Here is a 19516-nt window from a genome sequence, read left to right as displayed (position 1 = left end):
ACATCCAGGGATTTTCAGACTGGGGGCAGCCTCATCCACTAAACAACTATGGTATTGTGCAATAGTGCATGCATGTACCAGATCAAACTTGAAACTACTTTCTGCATGTACTTGCATAGCACTACACTGAACTAAAGCTTTTTTTTTCCTCTCTTAAAGAGACCTTTCTTTTGTGGGGGCAAAGTCTTGGATGTAGCAGTCCTGCTTTCCAGGGTGCGAATCACTATTCTGATGTGTTTGTAGGAGTCTATTATCTGTTCTAATGGGATTATGTCTCTTTGTGTAGTCTCTAGAAAAATGCCTAAGCAGCAGATCATCAGCTAAAGTGAGACAGTTTCTCTTCTGATGCTGTCTTGCATGGGGTCCAACAGGGAAGGTGCCCACTGTGGAGTGGTCTCTGGTGGGACAACACTGACTCTGAGGTTCTTCTCTGAGACTGGACTGTGATCTGCTCAAAACACAAAACCACAGATCTAGACAAAACTGCTAAGGCTCTCCGAGTAAGTATGTACTTGTTTTAGGAACCAGGAAAATCCTGGCTACATGATTTCCTTTTGGGGAATTTAGCTGATGACATAAGTCATCTTCTTTAGTCTTTCTGAGTTCAGGATATTCTCGAGAGGTTAACTGTTTTCTTCTGCCAAATCTGTAGAAACTTGTAAATTAAACTGGTTGAACACCAACTATTAGTCACCAGTGCTGTAGGACATTTTTTTTTACTGTATGCTGTAAAAACAACAAAATAAACATAAGCATTCTAATCGCTTTTACGACGTTTATCAAATCGCTCCAGTAAAGCCTTCCATATGTTGCCTGGAAGTGTTTGGTGCTTTCTTATGAGAGCCTGGACAGCAGTCCTTGTCTGAAAAGAGAAGAGAAATTTGCCTTTACAGACCTGCTTATGCATGGAAGAATAGTATAACCCCTGACTTCTCAGAAGTTCAAGAGGCACTGGGAAATTCACTCATAAGATCCAGTCTAAGAAAAAAAATGTCTTTTATATTAGCTAGTTGTCCTACTGACACTTTTCTTGGAAAGGAAAGGAACAGTTTGGATAGGCTCAAATTATTGAGATTTAGTAAAGCTGGGCATTACTAAGTCAAAGTTGCCTTTAACATATACAAACATTAGGTTTGTGCAATCTCCGTCCCTGAAGGTTTTCATCAAAAATGCTGGACAAAGCCTGACTAACCTCATCTGATCCCATAGCTGACCTTACTGGTACTAGGAATTTGGAGTGGGAACCCCTGTCTGTCCTTCCCAACATGAATTCCTCCGTAACTGGATCATATACAGCACGCATATAATAAGAGAATTCATAATATTCTCTACATGAGATTCAAATGCAAGTTCAGGAAGAGAATGCATACAATATTCTGTATTTCTAAAAGAAATAGGAAATTATCTCCTTTTGGTTTTCTTTATAGATTTAAGCTTGAAATAAGGGTACTGATCTACTCCACTGATCTACCCCAGAGTCATGGTAGAATATCACTGTGAATATAAGAAAAGAGTAGCTGAACCTTTCCTGACAGGTTCATGTCCTAATTCCTTTCCAGGGCAGGATCCGACAGAGGTCAGCCAGGCACTGCTCACCTCAAACGCCCATTAACCTGCTTTTTTCTTTAAGTAATACAAGCCACAGAAGACCTAACTGTACTCCTACTGAAGTGGGTGGTGGTCAAAGTGGGTGGCCAAAACCTTGACTTTAACGAAGTAAATCAGCATCATGGGAAATTTCAATTTCAGTTTTGCAGGTACACAAAATACTGTTCCCCCAAAATACCAGAATATAAATAACAGTAAGGGCAGTCATATTGCTTCCAGCCTCCTAAATATGCTAAGACCAAACTCCACAGCTTACTGGGGCAGTTCCCTTGTAACAGACCGAACCCGTCTTTCTGGTTTCACTTTTGTGAAGCCCAGAATCTGCAGCAGACCCTTGAAAAAAGGAAAAAAGAAAAAGAAAAGAAAAAAAAATGGAAAAAAAAAGAAAGGAAAGCTGGCATTCTTGCACCTTTTTGGGAGCAGCAAGGTGTTTTTTCATCAGTGATTCATAACAAGTGTTTTGACCCATGTGCTCCTAGCTCATAGATTTGTTTATGTTTTTGCATAAAGCCCTCTCTTCACCTTCCATGGCAAATTTTAAAAACTGTGTTTTCTGTTTAGCTTAATATTTTGAAAAATGCCTAAACTCTGGATCTACAAACGCCTTTATGCTCCTGGGAACCACTGATTTCACCAAGCTATAGGTACTCAAAATATTTTTATATTTTGGATGCAATTCATTTTTTTAACATTTTTCTTTTGACAATGAGACTGAAGCTCTTGTGGAACTTTGTTTCTAGAGCCCTATGCTATTTAGAGAAGATGCTCAAAGTTATTTGTTATTTATGAAATTTATTTTCATGGTTACTGAAAACTGCACTTAAAACATAGTTTACATAATTTGAGTTATCAAAGTTACCAAAGGCATGGGAGAAACAAAGTTAACATGCCAAGAAGACAGAGTTCACACATTCTGAAAGGATGAGGGCATCCCAATCAACTATTACTATGTCAATACTTACTTGTAGGTATCCCTACATTAAATAATCACGGACCTCAACTGCCCATAGCTTTAACAAGTATATTTGTCTTTATTGAAGCATGAAAAAACCTAGCTTCAAGTACATATATGAGAGAAGGCAAAGTACATAGCTCAATTTTGCAAGGAGAAATAACTTACCTTTTCAACTAATTCCTCTGTAGTTATATTTGGATCGTAAGGGATTGGCTTCCCAATGTACGTGCGAAATTTGACTGGAAGTCCTCCATATGGAGGAATAAAAGGCAATCGAGTACTTTCATATAACTGTCTAAAAAATCCTGAAATAGTTTAAGGGAGGAAAAAGTGAGATTACAGCCACAGAAAACACAATCCAAACTTGAAATCTGATTAATGTCGAAGACTTATTAAAAATGCATACTTTATCTGACAGTCAAGAAGTTGTTACAGGATTGAGGTAACCGTCCACCAAAATAAAGCTCAATAGACCTAATAGATCACTGAAATAAGACTGAATTAAAGGATCAAATCACACAGCACAAACCAGTTATGCACAAGCTATTTCCATATCTGAGATACCTCTAACCCATAGCAACTGTGTTAGAAAATGCAAAGCAAGCAGAACTCTGAAAAGCAAAATCTAAGAAAAAAGCGAGAGAAATCTGAGAGAAAAGTGGAAAAAGCATTCCAAATACTTAAAATATATTTTTAACTTCTTACTTCTTTCTTTAAATGTCCTATAGCCTTCACGGACATTTTGAGTATACATTGGAATGATGGGCTAAGGGATCACAAAAAAAAAAACAAAACAGTGGAAATGTTATACCAGGTTTGAATTTATGTTTTAGTGCCTGTTAATGCAGCTAAGAAAATCACTTGAATACAGAAGATAATTATCAGTCAGATAAGTAGCAACCATAAATCTTGATATAAAAAATAAACTCAAGAATAGAAATAAAATTCTATTTCTTAGCTCCCACAAATATCTGTTTTAAAGCCACTATCTGTAAGGAAAATTACTGACATTGTATTAGGGTTTATATAACTTTTATGTTATATATTTATTGCAGTACCAATGACTGGAACATAAATGAAGTTTTGCTGTTTCCTTGTCTAAAGGTTTCATCACAAGTGGTGAATAGGAGAGTATTCAGTTTGTGAAGTCTAGCAGAAAGCAACTAGACATTCATGGTTGGCTCATCTGCTTCTCAAAGAAGGGTCTCACTGAAGCAGTCACGTTTGGATAATATTTCACTGGAAAATATTTCTGCAGATCCCTTAGACAAATAAGGCAATTGTATGTCCTCACTGACCTGGACCTGCTGGAAGGTGGATACTTAGGCAGTTACAGAACAAGTTCATTTCTTTACTGTGACTAAAAAGAAACACACTTGAGATACCTGCACTTGAAACAGTCACGTCTTACAGCCTGAGGTAAGATTTCACAATTTGTAGACAAACTGACAGTGATTGTATCCATATATGCAATGATTTTTTTGGCCACTATTGTCCTCTTTCCTTTTTTTAAAACATATTTTGAGCTTGTTGTTGGAATTACTTGTACATAAGGTAATGAAAGAAGACTTTTATGCTGTTAAGAATCATTACCAGAGAACAGAAAACCATAGGACAAGAGAAAAATGAGCAAGAAAACCACCTAAGTAGAGCCTAACAAGTAACTCAAAGTGTTGGAAACCACTAAAAGGAAAAAAAAAACCCTGACAGATAACAAAAATATCAAACACACATAAAGTTTTTATGGTAAACCCTTCAGAATGAGAAATTAAGGCAAATTATTAGATATAACCCCTTAAAAATAACCAGTAATATCTTTTAAAAACACGTAAGTACTGGATACTAAAAATACCACAGTTGGCTTCAGCTATTGATTGAATACTGTATGTCTAACACGTAAAATGCTTGAAACCCTCTGTCATACAGACAAAACACTTTAAATTTTAGAAATACATCTTAGGCTATAAAGAAATCTGGCAGCTACAAAGGCTATTCTCATACAATGATCAGCCATTGAGGTACAGAGTAGGCAGCAACCTTCAGTCCCTAAGCTGGAAAAAACAGGTACACATATAAAATCTTACATTTGTAAAGCAGCACAGTCAGATCTGCAGTAACCCACGGATTTATATTTGCCGTGCTGGAATTGAGCTGGATCACAACCAGTCAGCTTGAAAATCACAGAATCACAGTATAGCTGGGGCTAGAATGGACCTCTGGAGATCAAGCAGTCCAAACCCCTTGCACATACATGAGAATTTTATAAACCATAGTCTCTGTTTATCTTTTACCAAAATAGAATGGAACCAATTTTTTGACACAGATAAAATTCAGGGATCTTCAGAAACGATCAACCCTCCCCATTAACCTGTCAAACCAAGCCATAGGCAGAGGTATTTCTGAAGGTAAGGGTATTTCTGAAGGTCAGGTCCCTGGCATAGATAAATTTGATGGAGACAAATATATGTCCCAGAGGCACTTTGAGTCATAACATTAAATAGTAACACTCTCCTTCTCTGACTCCTTAAGCAGAGTAATTGCACAAGATGAAGTGGAAACTGAATGTGGAAACCTTTAGGCAAGGACTGAGGCTGAACCTACCTTCATTGTTTGCTTTTCTTCAACTTTTTCAATGAAAGAACTATTGAACTTCCGTAATATTGTATGAAGAGTGGGAATGTCTATTCATATAATAAAGTTGGTTTTGAAATCCCCATTCAAGTCATCTGTGGCAGGTTATTAACCACAACGTAGTCATTTTGAATAAAGTGTGTGTGGTTCTTTGGTTGATGGCTACACTGTATGTAGAATAAATTCAGAAAAGGCCCTTATAATTCTATTTTGCCTTCATTCAGGATCCAAGCAAGTATTAGCAAAATATATATGAATTGCTACATTATAGAACAAGTTCTGATAGTCAGATGAGTCAATGCCTGGTCTTTGGTCAACGTACAAGACTATTCTGGTCAGTATTGAAAAGGATGCAGCAAGAACAAACAAACAATCCTTTTTAAAATTTGTCAAAAGATGGGATCCAGTTGCTACTTTAATATTGCCTCCTCTACTGTTAAACGCACAGTACTTTTTTTTTTAACTGTTTAGTTACCTAAGGTGTGTCCAATCACAGATTTCCAGAGAAATATCAAAGATGCAAGCTAATTACAATGATGGCCACCACACAGGGATCCACTCAAACCTTCTGATCATTAAAAAAAGCCCAGACTGAAGGAGTACAATAATAAGTAATACAAGAGTTCACAGCACTGTAAAGGTAAGCTCAGGATAGTAGTTGTCGAAGGATAAAATTCTCTCTACCCTCCTGCTAACAGTCCTATATATTACCAAACATTATGCAAATGACCACAGGATCATTTCACACTGAAAGAATCTTGTCCTCAATGAATACCCAATTCATTAAATAAAATTTTTTTAAAAACCCACAGATTTTGTCAATAGAAGGTGCTAACAATTTTAGGTGCTACTGTTCAGCTATTTCCATGTGCTTCTAAGTTATGTAAAACTGGTAGAATTAAGAGGATTACTAGCGAGGATTTTTGTGATGTGTTTTGATCATGGTGGCAGTCTATGTAAGGGCACTCAGAGTTTTTTAATTCAATTTTTATTTAAAAAAACCAACAACCTATTACACTGTATTACTGAAAGGTTGCAGGTGAAGGGAAAACATTTGGCAATAGATTGTTCAAATATTTGAAGTAGCTTGAAAATCAGATATGAAAGCAAAATCACTAGAAATCACTCAAGTTGTTAAAGTGACACCTCTTTCTGACTGTTTGAGTATATTATTCACTTAATACATAAGAATACTATAAGGGAATTCAAAATGTCCATATGAATGGACTAAGTTTATCCTATTCACATTCTGGTATTTACCTAGTAGCAGTGCTGTATGGGCCTGCACAATATATAAAGTATGGAACATTTACCAGCCCACACTTTTGAGAAAAAGGACAGGAAAGGGAACAGAATCACATCAAACATGACTTTTTAAAAGGCCACATAGCGATACATTGATGTAGAAATAGGTCTCCCAGCCTAAAATTACTTTATCCACTGGGTAAGTGCCCCTAAGTGAATTCTAGTGTTTAGTTATATCCCCACAAAAATTCAGAGTTATGAAGAAATATTAACCTGAAGCATGAATTTTGCAACTCCAGGTACTTTGCAGTAGGAGCTATAGCACAAAAGACCAAAACAAAGCTTGAGAAGCAACAGATCGGATGGGGTGAGAAAGAGATATAACTGCACAAAAATCTGAAAGGAATGGTAAGAAATTCAAATTTCATGGGAAGAACTCAACTCCCTTTACAGTTTCTCTTATATAGACAGAAATGTTTAAGTGGAAGGTCAAAGAGCACTGAAATTGATGAGATATTCATAAGAATGTGAAGTAAAATTGATGGTTGTGCAATTCATGAGAAAGCAGCAGAAAGCTCACGGCAGAACAGATGAAACCTGGATTTGCACCAGTATTGTCAGACAGAAAAAGCACCAGGTATGTTAAGTCTCAATTAAGGCAGAAAACTTGTATCTAGTGGTGATGGGGATGAGAAGTGGCAGTTAGGAAAAAGACAGGGTTGCTGCTCATTTAGCTGTATGCCGACCCAAATAAAATAACTTCCTATGAGATACAGGCTCACAGGTGGATTTAGACGGAAGAAGTCAGAGCTACTGGTAGAAGGTTGTATTTGAAGATTATCATCCATATGGAAACTGTAACTGAAATACTGGCCATGTGTATATTGGTGGAGTGCAAACCAATAGAAGCACACCTCTAGAGGATGCTGAGGACCTGACATCAACACTGAACACATTTCAGTGTTCTGTTTTTATGTAGAACTAATTCTTCTTTGGTACCACTGACTGAATGCTCATTTGCAACTGGAGAGTATTAGGTCCCACTCCTGGTTTATTTTCAGCCAAATGAAATGCAGCTCAGGTTCCTTAATGTTCCTTAATGTGAATGACAGAATGGTGAGTGAGATGAAAAAACTGCTTCAAAAGTGCCCACGTGAGTCAAACTCAGACATTGATGTAGACATACCTTGGGTTAGTTGATGCTATCTTTCACAAACATGAAGAAAAGTAAGGGAAAGGACAAAATCCTAGACCCTCCCAGAATAAATGAGAAGAAAGATAAAGATAATACATTAAAGAGCCATAAGAAAATGTCTGGGTATATAGAAGCAATTAAGATGTAAGTAGGATGAGAAAAAAAGAATGAAACCCTAGGACAATCTGGAGAAGGACCACAATGAAGATTTCTGAAGTACAGCCAAGATGAGGCACTGGATACCTGCATGATGGAACTGTAGACATGGAACTGCAGAGATGGATGCTTTGCAACAGTCAAGAAAAAGTTCAGTGGTTCCACAAAATCCTTGCTCCTTATGGATTAATGTGCTTGACTAAAGTGATGCGAAAAGGTAAAGAAATCTTTACTTCTGAACCATGTTTTTTGCCTGGAAGATTTTCCAACAAATACCCCTAAGCTGCCTTTTATAATGAAGCACCTATGCAAAAGGTATAAACTGCGATTGTTAGTGGTAATAATAATAATAATAATACTCACCACTTTTGCATCTAGAGCAACCTGAGCAAAACCTTTTCTATTTCCCCACATGAGTTGGTAACTTTCATCACTGAATAGTGCTTCTCTAACTCCACCTGGTGAGATGGACACCAAGTATCCATTCTTGAGTGCAAGGAGACACTTCTCCCTTGTGCCTGGTATAACACCTGTCACTCTCAATAATAATTTAAGTCCTGCAATAAATAAGTAGCAAATGCATATTATTATAACAGTATATCACAAACACTGCTTGCATGTAGGAACCAGATTACAGCTAAATGAAAATGTATTAGATATATATTTAGACTAAGACAAATTTTTATGAAGGACATAAGACACTTACAGAGGAAATATTGGCAAAATGACAAAGACATGAAAATATTTTTGCTCAAATGTTATGAAGATGAACCATCTTATCAGGAGCATCTCAATAGACTAATGTTTCCACATGCTATTTTCTATACTTATCAAAACACCCGCTATGCAAGCAAAACTTGTGCATCATAGCTAGAAATCTGAAAACAAGTGTCTATTCCTCTCTCCTTCTTTTTATATACTTCAATACAGGGGAAAAAATCAGTACAATAAAGTTTACTGCAAAAATAAATACTTGACAAGCATCTATTTATTTTAAAAGAAAATGTGATGTTTAACATTTTAAACATTTAGTTTTCGAGTTGTTAAATTGTGTATTTTGTGGTTAAATTGCAAACTAAGTGGATCAACTTGGACTGCTGTAAGACTTAAGATGCATGAATGACAGAAGTCAGCGGGGCAATTTCAGCACCACATGAACATTTCAGTCAATCTCCTTCCTCTGTTTCCGTAATTGGGATTTCTCTAAAAGACAGATTTAGAAAGATGGAAGCATTCTATGCTTTCTTATATTATATTCACATTTTAAATATATTGGTTTGGAATTCCCATCTAACTTTCCACAAACAAGCATTTCCTCAATCTGCAAATTCACTGTTCGAACAGCATAATTTGCAAAGAAATTTTTTTAAAATAAACGTAAGCAATAACTATGGACTGCCAGAACTGGTGCTTAGCAGTACAACTTTGACAAAGGTCTGCAACAGAAACTTTGGAAGACAATGGAAAACACAGTGCTGAATCTTATAATTTTATTTAATCTCATTCAAGGTACCACGTTTGATAGATCTTTCTGTCAAAGACAGATGCTGACTTTGTTTAAGCCCTTTGTGAACTCAGATATATATTTTGGTTTTATCCTACAGTCAGGAACGCCGTATCCTTATTAAGTGAAGAGGTACTTCGTTTGCTTGGCTTTAAAACTTTTTTGACTTTTAGGAATTATAATGTATCATATAAACATTTTTTCACTTCTTATTCCCCTTTTCCAGATCACACAGAATTTTGTATCCCTCAGTCATTCAAGACTTCTGTCTTATGTACTGTCTCTTCAAAGGAAGCCATGCCAGGCCTCTGATCATCATTGTTCTTTTTTTGTAACTTTATTACTTTGCAGCTACTCTGAGATGTTATTAATTCACAAGAAGAATTCTCCTGTAACTGTGATTAATCCTATAAATAAATTGAACTGAGGTTCAGCATATGTTCATGAGCATTCCTTAAAGAACCTATCCGTTAAGTGTAACATTTCTTTGCAAAAAGCAAGTAAGTATGGTAGAGCACGTTAGGGAGAAATTATGCTCAGGCTATTACTTTTAGCCACATTTTCTATTAATGCAATGGAGAGGTCTGATCTCAATTATTTGTGGTCTTTTTTACCAAATGCCTTTTTGTAGCCTTTTTATAGGTTGACACCATATTTGGCACCTTCTGTTCCTCTAGCATGAACATAATTCAAACAATATGTTATGCAGACACCAATAGTCCAGAAATTGCACAGCTAAGTGTATTACTGAGTCCTGACAATGGTGTACTATACATTTTTAATAAAAATCTGTGCTACAGACACTTCAATTTGAAACAGCGCCCTCTTATTTATCCCTTAAAAAGAGTCTCTGTTGCAACATTTTGCTAAGCTTTCTCTTCTTTTGTGGGTACTGTAAAAAGCCAGTCATCTCTTGACAACTTCATACTTCTGATGTGCTTAGTACCACTTAGTACCTACTAAATGCACTTGTAAAAAATTCTTGTCATCTTTCTAGGGGTACCTTAACATGGTTTTCACATCAAACTTGCTTCATACTACTTGTTTTCAGTGTTTGGACAAAACTTCCTTTTCTGAAGAGTATCCTTCTACTTCTAAATAGCTTCCTTTACTCTTTATTATTATAATAGCTTTTAATATAAGTAGTATAAAGGTTCCTTGAAATAATCTCCCTGATATTCCTTTGGGATGCTCTTCTTTATGCTTTGTTTTTATAAAATTGACATTTTTTTGTTTCTCTGTATCTTCTCCTTTTCATGATGGAATTTTTCTTTCTTTCTTTCTCAGTGTACAGTGTGTTGAATATATTGTGGTGGCCAGTATTACAGAGCTCTCTTCAACAGTAAAATCTTCAACAAAGTCATACTCCACTGCAATGCCTATGCAATGTAGAGGGCAAGTAGGTAACTGATATCCTACCATTCCCTGAGCTCTTCTGCACTCATAACCCACTGCTGACCACTCAGCACTAGATCAATAATAGAGTCTTATCCAGCACTTTCTACTGAGGCATGACATTACATCTCAAAAGGAATTTAAATCTATTTGTTGGCTCTGGAGGGTTTACCAATGTTTTCACTGAAATGACAGGACATTCTACCTGTTTGTCCTGTTACATCTACCAACTTCTTGTTTAAAAGTCTAAAAGCAGTCTTTCAGTTTGAAAGCTCTCTTTAAAGCGTAGCAAAGTGTTTAAAATGTCAAGTTCACCAAAACTAGCAACAGGTTGGGTGAATCCAGAATGCTTAAATATAAGGGAGCATGTTTTTACCTGGTAAACGAAAGACAAAATGATCAGCTACTGACAGACAAAGTCTTTTCTTCCAGAGAAACAACCTTGACAAAAAGTAAAGGTAGTCTACAGGAATAGCTCCATGGTAATACACAAGAATGCCTGGTCCTTCTGGTAGGTTTTCCACACCATGAAGCTCATAACCTGTTTGGAATGGAAAATAATACACTGACAATGATATCTGTAAATCATCTGGCAGTTTAAAGAAAACCATTTACTGTCCTTTGTTAAATGACTTCCAGAGAGTTGTGAAAGTCTCTGCAGTAGCATTTAAAATAATTAGGTTCTGGATGGAACTTTTGGTCAATCAGTCTTCGAGACAGAAACTTTTGGGTTAGATGCCATACAAAGTACAATAAATGTAATTTATTTGCATCCATTTGGAAGAAAAAATTAAAATTAAAACTACTGTGTATTTACTACTTACTGTAATTCAAAGCTTCAGACAAGTCATGTCATACTTACCATGCCATATTCTTGCATATATATCCCAAAAGCTTGCTATGGTTTTCCTTGCTCTGTCCCAAACATCACTCAAGGGATCTGCTTCTAACTCACTGTTCCTCTGATATATTAAAAGTGAAATATTAGAAAGGTAAATGAAAAAGCCAATTGTTAAAGGAACTATAAAAAAAACTAATATTGCAATAATTGTGAGTGAGGCAATGATCAAATGAAAAAGGTATTGCTTCAGGAACTCCACAACAGTCCATTCTTCCAGTCCGTAGACAAGGCAGCTGAGGTCGGTCACTGGTATTGGTCCTGAAGTGCAGGATTCTTTTCCACCTATCATGTCCTGCATGGAGAAGGAAAAAACTCAGCTGTAGTTTCTAATCATGGAAGTTTCTCAATTTAGGCAAAAAGCTTTCTGTAGATACACCTGATGCCTATTTTGGCATAGCACAGGTTCAAACATTTTGTCTCTGTCACGTTAAGAGAGCTGCTGGCTATGAGATTACTATATGTGTTTATGGGTCCTTTTTATACAGCTAGATAATAGGGGCTAAAAGGAGAAGGGCTGGAGTCCAAAGAAGCCTCAGGATCCCTACAACATGGCTGATCAGATTATTTCTCTGTGTAAGTGTAGCTTACATTTTAGAATCTCAGAAGAGGGTAAGTGGTAAGTATTTTCACCAGTGTTAGCCAGGACTGCTGCCAGAGGTGTAGGCTCTGCCCATCCTCTGCAGAGGGTCCAGCCTAGGCTTCTGCTCCCTCCCCTTTGGGCAGTAAGGGGATCAAACAGCAGAGTGAGCAGCTGAAGGGCCAGCAAGCAAAACCAGGGCAGTCGTGGCTCCTTCACAAGGCCTGTAAGTGCCTGGGGCACCATTTGGTATTGCTGGGAGCACTGGGAAAAGCAGCTCTTCACCCCTCATCCATACAACAATTCCAATACACCCTTTTTTCCCAATCTTCCAGCCCTAGCAAGGGCCAAGAGGGCTCCATGGCCTTACTGATATGTTTGCCACATGGAGCTCTCAAGTTAGTCTGTTCCTACAGTGGACCCTGTCAGCCTAACAAGAGGTAGTGGTTACCCTGGAATGCAAGAGCACTTCAGCACCCCTGGCTGCTTTTAAGATTTTTGAGCGTTAGCCAGAGACTTAAACATTGCAATCCAGTTCAGTAATCCATAACTGAATACAGATTTTATTTGCCTCAATCAGGCCGCTACTTGTTTAACAAGTTTTCTGCTCCAACACCAGAACAAGTACGTACAAGAAACAAATCGTAATTGCCACAGTCAGTGCCAGGATCATAAAATACAGCAAGCCTAGACTTTTCTAACTTTATGTCTTCAGCTGCACACTTATATGAGCAAACCTGCTGCACCTAATCACTCCACTTTTGCTTTCCTTCTTTGAAGCCCTGGGTAGAATACAGGGGTGGACTGGTGTAAAGCACAGCTCCCTTCAGAATTACGGATGAGAAGGAGTACAGCAAATAGCAAAAGCAAAAGGCAGCCACAAACAAACACTAGAGTCTAACATTCAGTAAGGCAAGCAAGCCCCATGACAAGCCCTGTGGACTGAGTAGCTGCAGTAGCTATAAATTTGGTCTTCCACATTCCAATGGAATCTGTCCTTATCTTAAACCCTTCAAACTCCATATTGGACACCAAAAAGGACCATTGTGGTTTAACCCCAGAAGGCAGTTGAGCACCACAGAGCTGCTTGTTCACTTCCCCCTGCAGCGAGATGGGGGAGAGAATCAGAAGAGAATCTCTTGGTGTAAGACAAAGAGTTTCATAGGTAGAGCACAAGCTGGAAGGATAGTAAACTAGGAGCTCAAAGGAAGTACATGCTGTATTAAAAGATGCTCAGCATGGTGTAAACAAAAGAAAGTCACAAGAATTAATACAGAATTGTTTATATCCTGATGAGTGTTTATATCCTTTATATGCCTGACTAAGATATAGGAAAATCTAGAAACTGTCACTGAAAAGAGATTTTATCAATAACATCAAACTAAAAAATGAACAGTCTGCATAATTCAGACATTAAAATCTCTGCTGAGACAGTGTTCAAGAAGGATAAAGCTAGTGGTGTGGTGCTACTCTATAGTAAGTTTTTAATTGCTTAAAGTTGCTGATAAGAGCACAGACTACAAATCCTCAATGCGTGCAAAGCATGCTATGCTGACAGAGCCCAGGAGAAGATCACATTAATGGCCTATCTCAGGATACTGAATCAAAAATACTGAGCAGTACTTGGAATAACTCATTCAGCCTGCAACAGAGGGTGAAGGAAGTGAGTAGATTTTGCATCATTATGGGGGCTTCAGATCTGGAACACAGATTAGTACAACCAGTACCAAAACTGTCTTAAAATCACAGATAAAATATCCATATCCACAGTAAGTGCATCAGTAATAACCCCTATATGATATGGGGATTAATTTGGATATATGGATCACTGGTGAACAAGAGATCATATAATCAATCTACCAACACTTTAAAGATTAACAAGTCCAGGTACCTTCTTGTACCTAACATTCATTTTAAAACCACCTGAAATTCCCTCTGGCCCCCGATATTCATTTCTAGTAACTTGAAAGACTAGAGATAATCCACAGGATTGGAACAGATTTAAGATTATTCGTAAACCCTCAAACACAAGTAATTGCAGACTCAGCAGCCAGATAAACTTCTGGCAAGATAACTGAGAAGCTGGTATGTGATGAAGGGCACTGATGCCACCCTACAATTTTTTGGGAAACAGACCTTGTAAACAAATTCACCGCCATTCTTTGAAGGAAGTAGAGGTTTCATAGCTTGTGCAGGTGTCATGCACATACAGTTTTACAGGGGCTTCTCAAAGAGTCACTTTAAGCCACATATAAGCTGCTACTTGAAAGTTGCCAGCCCCTTCCACCAGCCCCTTGCTGTATGTTCTCACCCCCAGGTTGGTCTCCAACAAATCAGCTTGGCTCCCTGCTAACAGGATGCCTGTGAAAATGCTGGCACAAGCAAAACCAGTCATGGGAACAGCCCAAACTTAAGTTGGCCTACGGGTATTATGCAAGTATATTACTGATGATGCTTGAAATTTTTATTAAAAAATAACAGCTCTTTTAAATGGAGCACATATGAAATGGATGATGTCATCAACTAACATGACGAAAAAGTATCCATCAGTGGCGGAATCTCCACCAAATAAGAACTGAGTCTACATCCTACATTATTCAGCATTTTCTGAATTTTCTTCTAGTATTAATAGGATGTTTACATTGATCAGTGTAAACAATATAACATCTCATTGATTCCTCTTCCTCCATCCCAATTTTTATCTAACAGAAAATCACTTGCTGGCTGGAAGATCACTACCTTTAACCTTGTTTGCTCACAGACTACAGTATAAATGAAGACTTTAACTTATTTATTTCTGATTTTAAGGTCAATGTAGACACTGAAAAAAGCTTTAGAAAGAAAATAAAATACTTCAATGTGCAAAATCATACTTTTAAAAAAGCTACAGAACAGATTTTAACAGTACAGATTGGACCAAAGACACCCACAAGTAGTTGGGTACACATGGAGTGAGTTCATCTTCTGCCAGCTAGTCTGGGTGGGTGGGATCCAAGCTAATTCAACATCATTCCAGTTGAATCCAAGAGTGGAGAAAGAATAAATGATTGATAAATTGAGGAAAAACTAGAAGTGGTATGGCTTTTTCTGGAAATTGTTTGCTCAACCATGGTTCAGTTCCTGCTCACTCAGTTCAGTGGTACACTACCTCCAATGTTTCATAAGGAAAGAATGAACTTTGATCACTGAACCGTGGACCCTGGTTTTTGGACCATATGATGTGAGTCACATCATTCCTCTTTAATGCCACTGTAACATCAAAGGACTACAACAGGACAGGACTTCTATTTTTCCATGTTCTACTGGCTCTCATCAGTCCCTTGCTGAAACCACAAACACAGTTTCGAAGTTTTCTTTCTATCAAACACCATATAGGAACTTACTACATTTGAGTACCTATTGCAAGGCTACTACTAAAAACCTTCTTGATCGTGCACTAGGAGACAATGCAAGAGTGTTACTGCAACATATTTACTCATAACTTGTTTGGTTACTCATTGCCCCAAATGTCAATATTTAAAAGAGAAATTTTTCTTATGCTTTTATCAAATCTGAGCCAGGAGCAGCTGCAATGTTCTTCAATACTGAATATCCTATAAAAGGTTAACAAGTGGGTATAGTATTTTTTTATTGGAAAAAACCCAAACATTTTTTAAATTGTCTACATTTTTTTCATCTTATCTAGTGATGGACTTAGAGCTACTGTTCTGAGTGATTTCATTGTTCTCTACAACACATGCGTTGACATATGAGGTATTTGTTTGGGCTCCACCTATAAAGCACATCGAATTCCAGAGTAATAGCTTTATCTATAACATAAATTACAGATGATATCAGAGAGAAATTAAACTACTGTCTCCCTACTTAAAGGGCAGCTCCCCTTTCAACCAAAGTCTCCTACAAGTTGTTCAGATCCTGAGCTCTTGATGAAGCATCATTTGTTGATAAGGATAATCTTACCAACACTATAATCCCAAGGAAGAACAAAGCTGTCACAAGAGACCTATTACAACAAAATTAAAACCTTGTATCTGGCTTTCAGCAATGACTGAAGGATTATAATCTTGGTCTTGATGCTCACCAGTTTGCTCCTGGCAATAGTATAGCAAAGCATAGTGGGAAGATCAGTGTAAAGTAACTGCAGACTCTTCTAGAGATTATTTTTGACACCTGCTCTCTTGTGGCAGGCTCCTACTCTTTCATTGAACTCAACTGCTCTGTTTCACAAGGGCAGTCATCGAACAGTTACAGTTCTGCATCTTACCTTTCAATGTAAATGAAATTCCAGTTTTACATTTCCTGGGTGTTTTGTGGCAGTTTCACGGAAAATTACTCTCTTGCTGATCTCACCCTGTCAGCACCCACTTTATTTGGCTCCATAAATCCACCCTACTTGTACACTCCTATGTTTCTAGAGCTTTCCCTATCTTCAGTACACCTACCCCAAAAATGAAGGGTCTATCCCCTCAGGAAAGAAACTACAAGCAATTACAGTGCCCAGTATCCCAGCTTTTCACAGTCATTCCACCTTTTGCACACACTGAGGATACCTAACCTGGAGTATTGTTTCCCATTTACAGCCTCAGCAAATACGGGTAACTGAATTCCCACTCAGGTTTGATTGAGCATGTGGAAATTAGGCACCACCCTGACCGAGCATACTTGATCAGCTCAGTTCCCAGAAATGTGGCAGGTAAAAGCTGGAATAATAAAATCATAGACTCATAGAATGTTTTGGGTTGGAAGGGACCTTAAAGATCAGCTGGTTCCAAGGGACCTTAAAGATCAGCTGGTTCCAGCTATGGGCAGGGACATCTTCCACTAGGTTGCTCAACGCCCCATTCAGCCTGACCTTAAACACTGCCAGGGATGGGGCATCCACAACTTCTCTGGGCAACCTGGTCCAGTGTCTCAGCACTCTCACAGTAAAGTTCTTCCAGATATCTAACCTAAACCTGCCCTCTTTCAGTTTAAATCATTCCTCCTTGTCACTACATACCCAAACAAAAAGTCCATCTCCAGCTCTCTCGTAGACCCTCTTCAGATACTGGAACGCTGCCATGAGGTCTCCCAGGACTTTTCTCTTCCTCAGGCTGAACAGTCCTAACTCTGTCAGCCTGTCTTCACAGGAGACCTGCTCCAGCCCTCTGATCATCTTTGTGGTCCTTCTCTAGACCCAACAGGTCCATGTCTTTACTGTGCTGAGGACCCCAGAGCTGGATGCAGTACTCCAGGTGATGTCTCACACCTGGAGCGGACTACAGGGGCAGAATCACCTCCCTTAGCCTGCTGGCCACATTTGTGACGCAGGCCAGGATATGGTTGGCTTTCCGAGCTGCGAGCGCACACGGTCGGGTGTATGAGCAGGATCTGAGTTCAGCGCTGGTACCCGTACTGCTCAGGTACAAGTAAAATACAGCAAGCGCCTTTTCCTCCACCTGGAAACGTCATTTAACGTTTCCAAACGTCAACACTGGGAAGACTCGGACGGTTTCTCCCATTTCAGGCGCTCAGGGTCCCTGAAAGCGGATCGCGGCTGAAGCACGGAGGTGCTGCAACGCTGCCGGACCCTCCCCCGTCGCCGGCTCCCCGCGGGGCGACAAAACCTCCCCCTCCGCCCTCCGTCCCGTCCCGTCCCGTCCCGTCCCCCCGCCCCGCTCACCTGCCCTGAGCGATCGCGCCGTCCCCCAGACCCCGCGGATGGGGCCCCGTCCCGGGATAAACGCGCTGCCACCCCCGCGTCAGGGACGAGGAGGCGGGGCTGGGCCTGGCAGCACCAGTGGGCTGCGCGCTCAAATCTCCATTTTTAATTCTTCAGTAAAAATCTTTGGGCGGGCACCGGGGTGGAGACGCCGCTTCCCATCACCGGAGGACAGGGGAGACGCGGAGCCTTCGGTGCAGTTCCCTGGTTGGAAAAGAGAAGCCTCCCCGGGACGTGCTTCCAGCCAATTCATGTCTACGTTGATTAAGAAAACTTTCAGAGTGTCATTGACTGCTGAGTCGAGAACATATTTTTGCAAAGATAATGGTTTTGAGAATGGTTTTGCAAAGGAAGGAATCTCTTCAGAAAGTTTAGGAGAACTGTGTGCCACACAGACTTGAGGTATAATTAAAGTAATATAGAGATGGACTATGCTATTGTGGCTAAATTAAGCAGAGGAAACCTGAAACATAAAAAATACCTTTATGTTGTACTGTTGTTCACCCTATGGCTTATGTGACAGAGGTATTATTGAGACTGATAAGACCAATAGGTACCACTTTTAAAGTTCAGAAAATCATTAATCCAACCTGTTTAAGACAACTGATAGAATTTCATTGATTTGATTTGATACAGAACAAGAAACTGAGGAATAACGGTGACTTGCAAATGAAGAAGAATGGAACCTAGAATGTAGTTTCCCAGGTGAACACCCAGAGAAAGAAAGTATACAGGATTAGAGTCAACTCCCTAAGAATGAAAAGTATTCTGGCAGAGAATGTGGTGATTGTCTCTTCCAGGATGGAGCATATTGATTCAGGACTGAAAACAATCCTGAATAAAGGCACAACTGCCCACCAGCTGCTGTTTCCAGTGTGGCACTGCTTTACAAAAGATTCACACAAACTTGAAAATGTTCTACTGACTGAAAATATTCAGTAATACTGTAAAGGAGATTTCCAACGCCTGTCCATTAGGATTTATTCCCAAAGAGGATTCTTCAGCATTAAGACTTCCTCCGAACTTTTGAGAGGCTTGCTTCAGCAGACACAAGCAATTAGCTTGCCACCTGCTCTTCAGAAGACTCAGAGGATAGCAAGCACTGCTCTAGTCTCAGCATCTCCTCTTAACGTCTACATTCATCCCAGTTGCAGCCCTTGCATGGCTCCCATGAAATAAAACACGTGCCTGCGGTACATTTCTTCCCACACATGCACTATGCTGTAGCTGTGGTTCAAGGGAAGTAGTTACAAGCCTGCAAAAAACCATCCACCAGAGATGCTTTCCTGTTGGCTTCTGGCTACTATGACTCAAGACAGACTTGTTCAATAAAAGCTTCTCTTGTGAGGGAAGAAAAGACTTGATGTTTCCTGTCTAGCATGAAGCAGCAAATCATTGGAGAAGCGGTTTTGCTAGTAGAGAGGTCAGTAGAATGCAGATATAAAGTCTTTATGTGGCAAAAGTACATTTAGATGACCAGTGCAGATAAAGTGTTGCAGATAACACTTACTTGGGCAACACCAAATGTAGCTGAAATAAAGTATTTTTTTTTTGTTTGCATGCATATATCGTCATCATGGCTGGGCTTCGCGAACGAAGATTTGGGGAGGGCTCTACCCACGTTTGTTGCAAGCACGTTGGTGGCTAA

The 19516-nt window shown here is 39.0% G+C and overlaps 1 protein-coding gene across 3 annotated transcripts; it reads right to left on the bottom strand.

Annotated features, from left to right (window-relative positions):
- Positions 1–697: 697 nt before the first annotated feature.
- Positions 698–17912, bottom strand: LOC114002782 (transmembrane protein 68-like). 3 transcript variants are annotated; one of them, XM_039390446.1, is made up of 7 exons: positions 17830–17912; positions 11552–11882; positions 11066–11230; positions 8154–8347; positions 3269–3329; positions 2729–2868; positions 698–862 (listed from the first exon to the last, which is right to left on the bottom strand). In XM_039390446.1, exons 2-7 carry the CDS (start codon positions 11877–11879, stop codon positions 758–760), a joined length of 993 nt encoding a protein of 330 aa, XP_039246380.1. In that variant the 5' UTR covers positions 11880–11882; positions 17830–17912; the 3' UTR covers positions 698–757. The 3 variants fall into 3 exon arrangements, with proteins under 3 accessions (XP_039246380.1, XP_027604843.2, XP_039246379.1); XM_027749042.2 differs by lacking the exon at positions 17830–17912 and adding an exon at positions 17167–17248; XM_039390445.1 differs by lacking the exons at positions 3269–3329; positions 17830–17912 and adding an exon at positions 17167–17248.
- Positions 17913–19516: the final 1604 nt, after the last annotated feature.

Source organism: Pipra filicauda, unplaced genomic scaffold (assembly GCF_003945595.2).
Source record: "Pipra filicauda isolate LSUMZ 115617 unplaced genomic scaffold, ASM394559v2 scaffold81_size6448238_pilon, whole genome shotgun sequence".
Taxonomy (NCBI): Eukaryota; Metazoa; Chordata; class Aves; order Passeriformes; family Pipridae; genus Pipra; species Pipra filicauda.
This window is presented reverse-complemented; position numbering and strand designations above follow the sequence as displayed.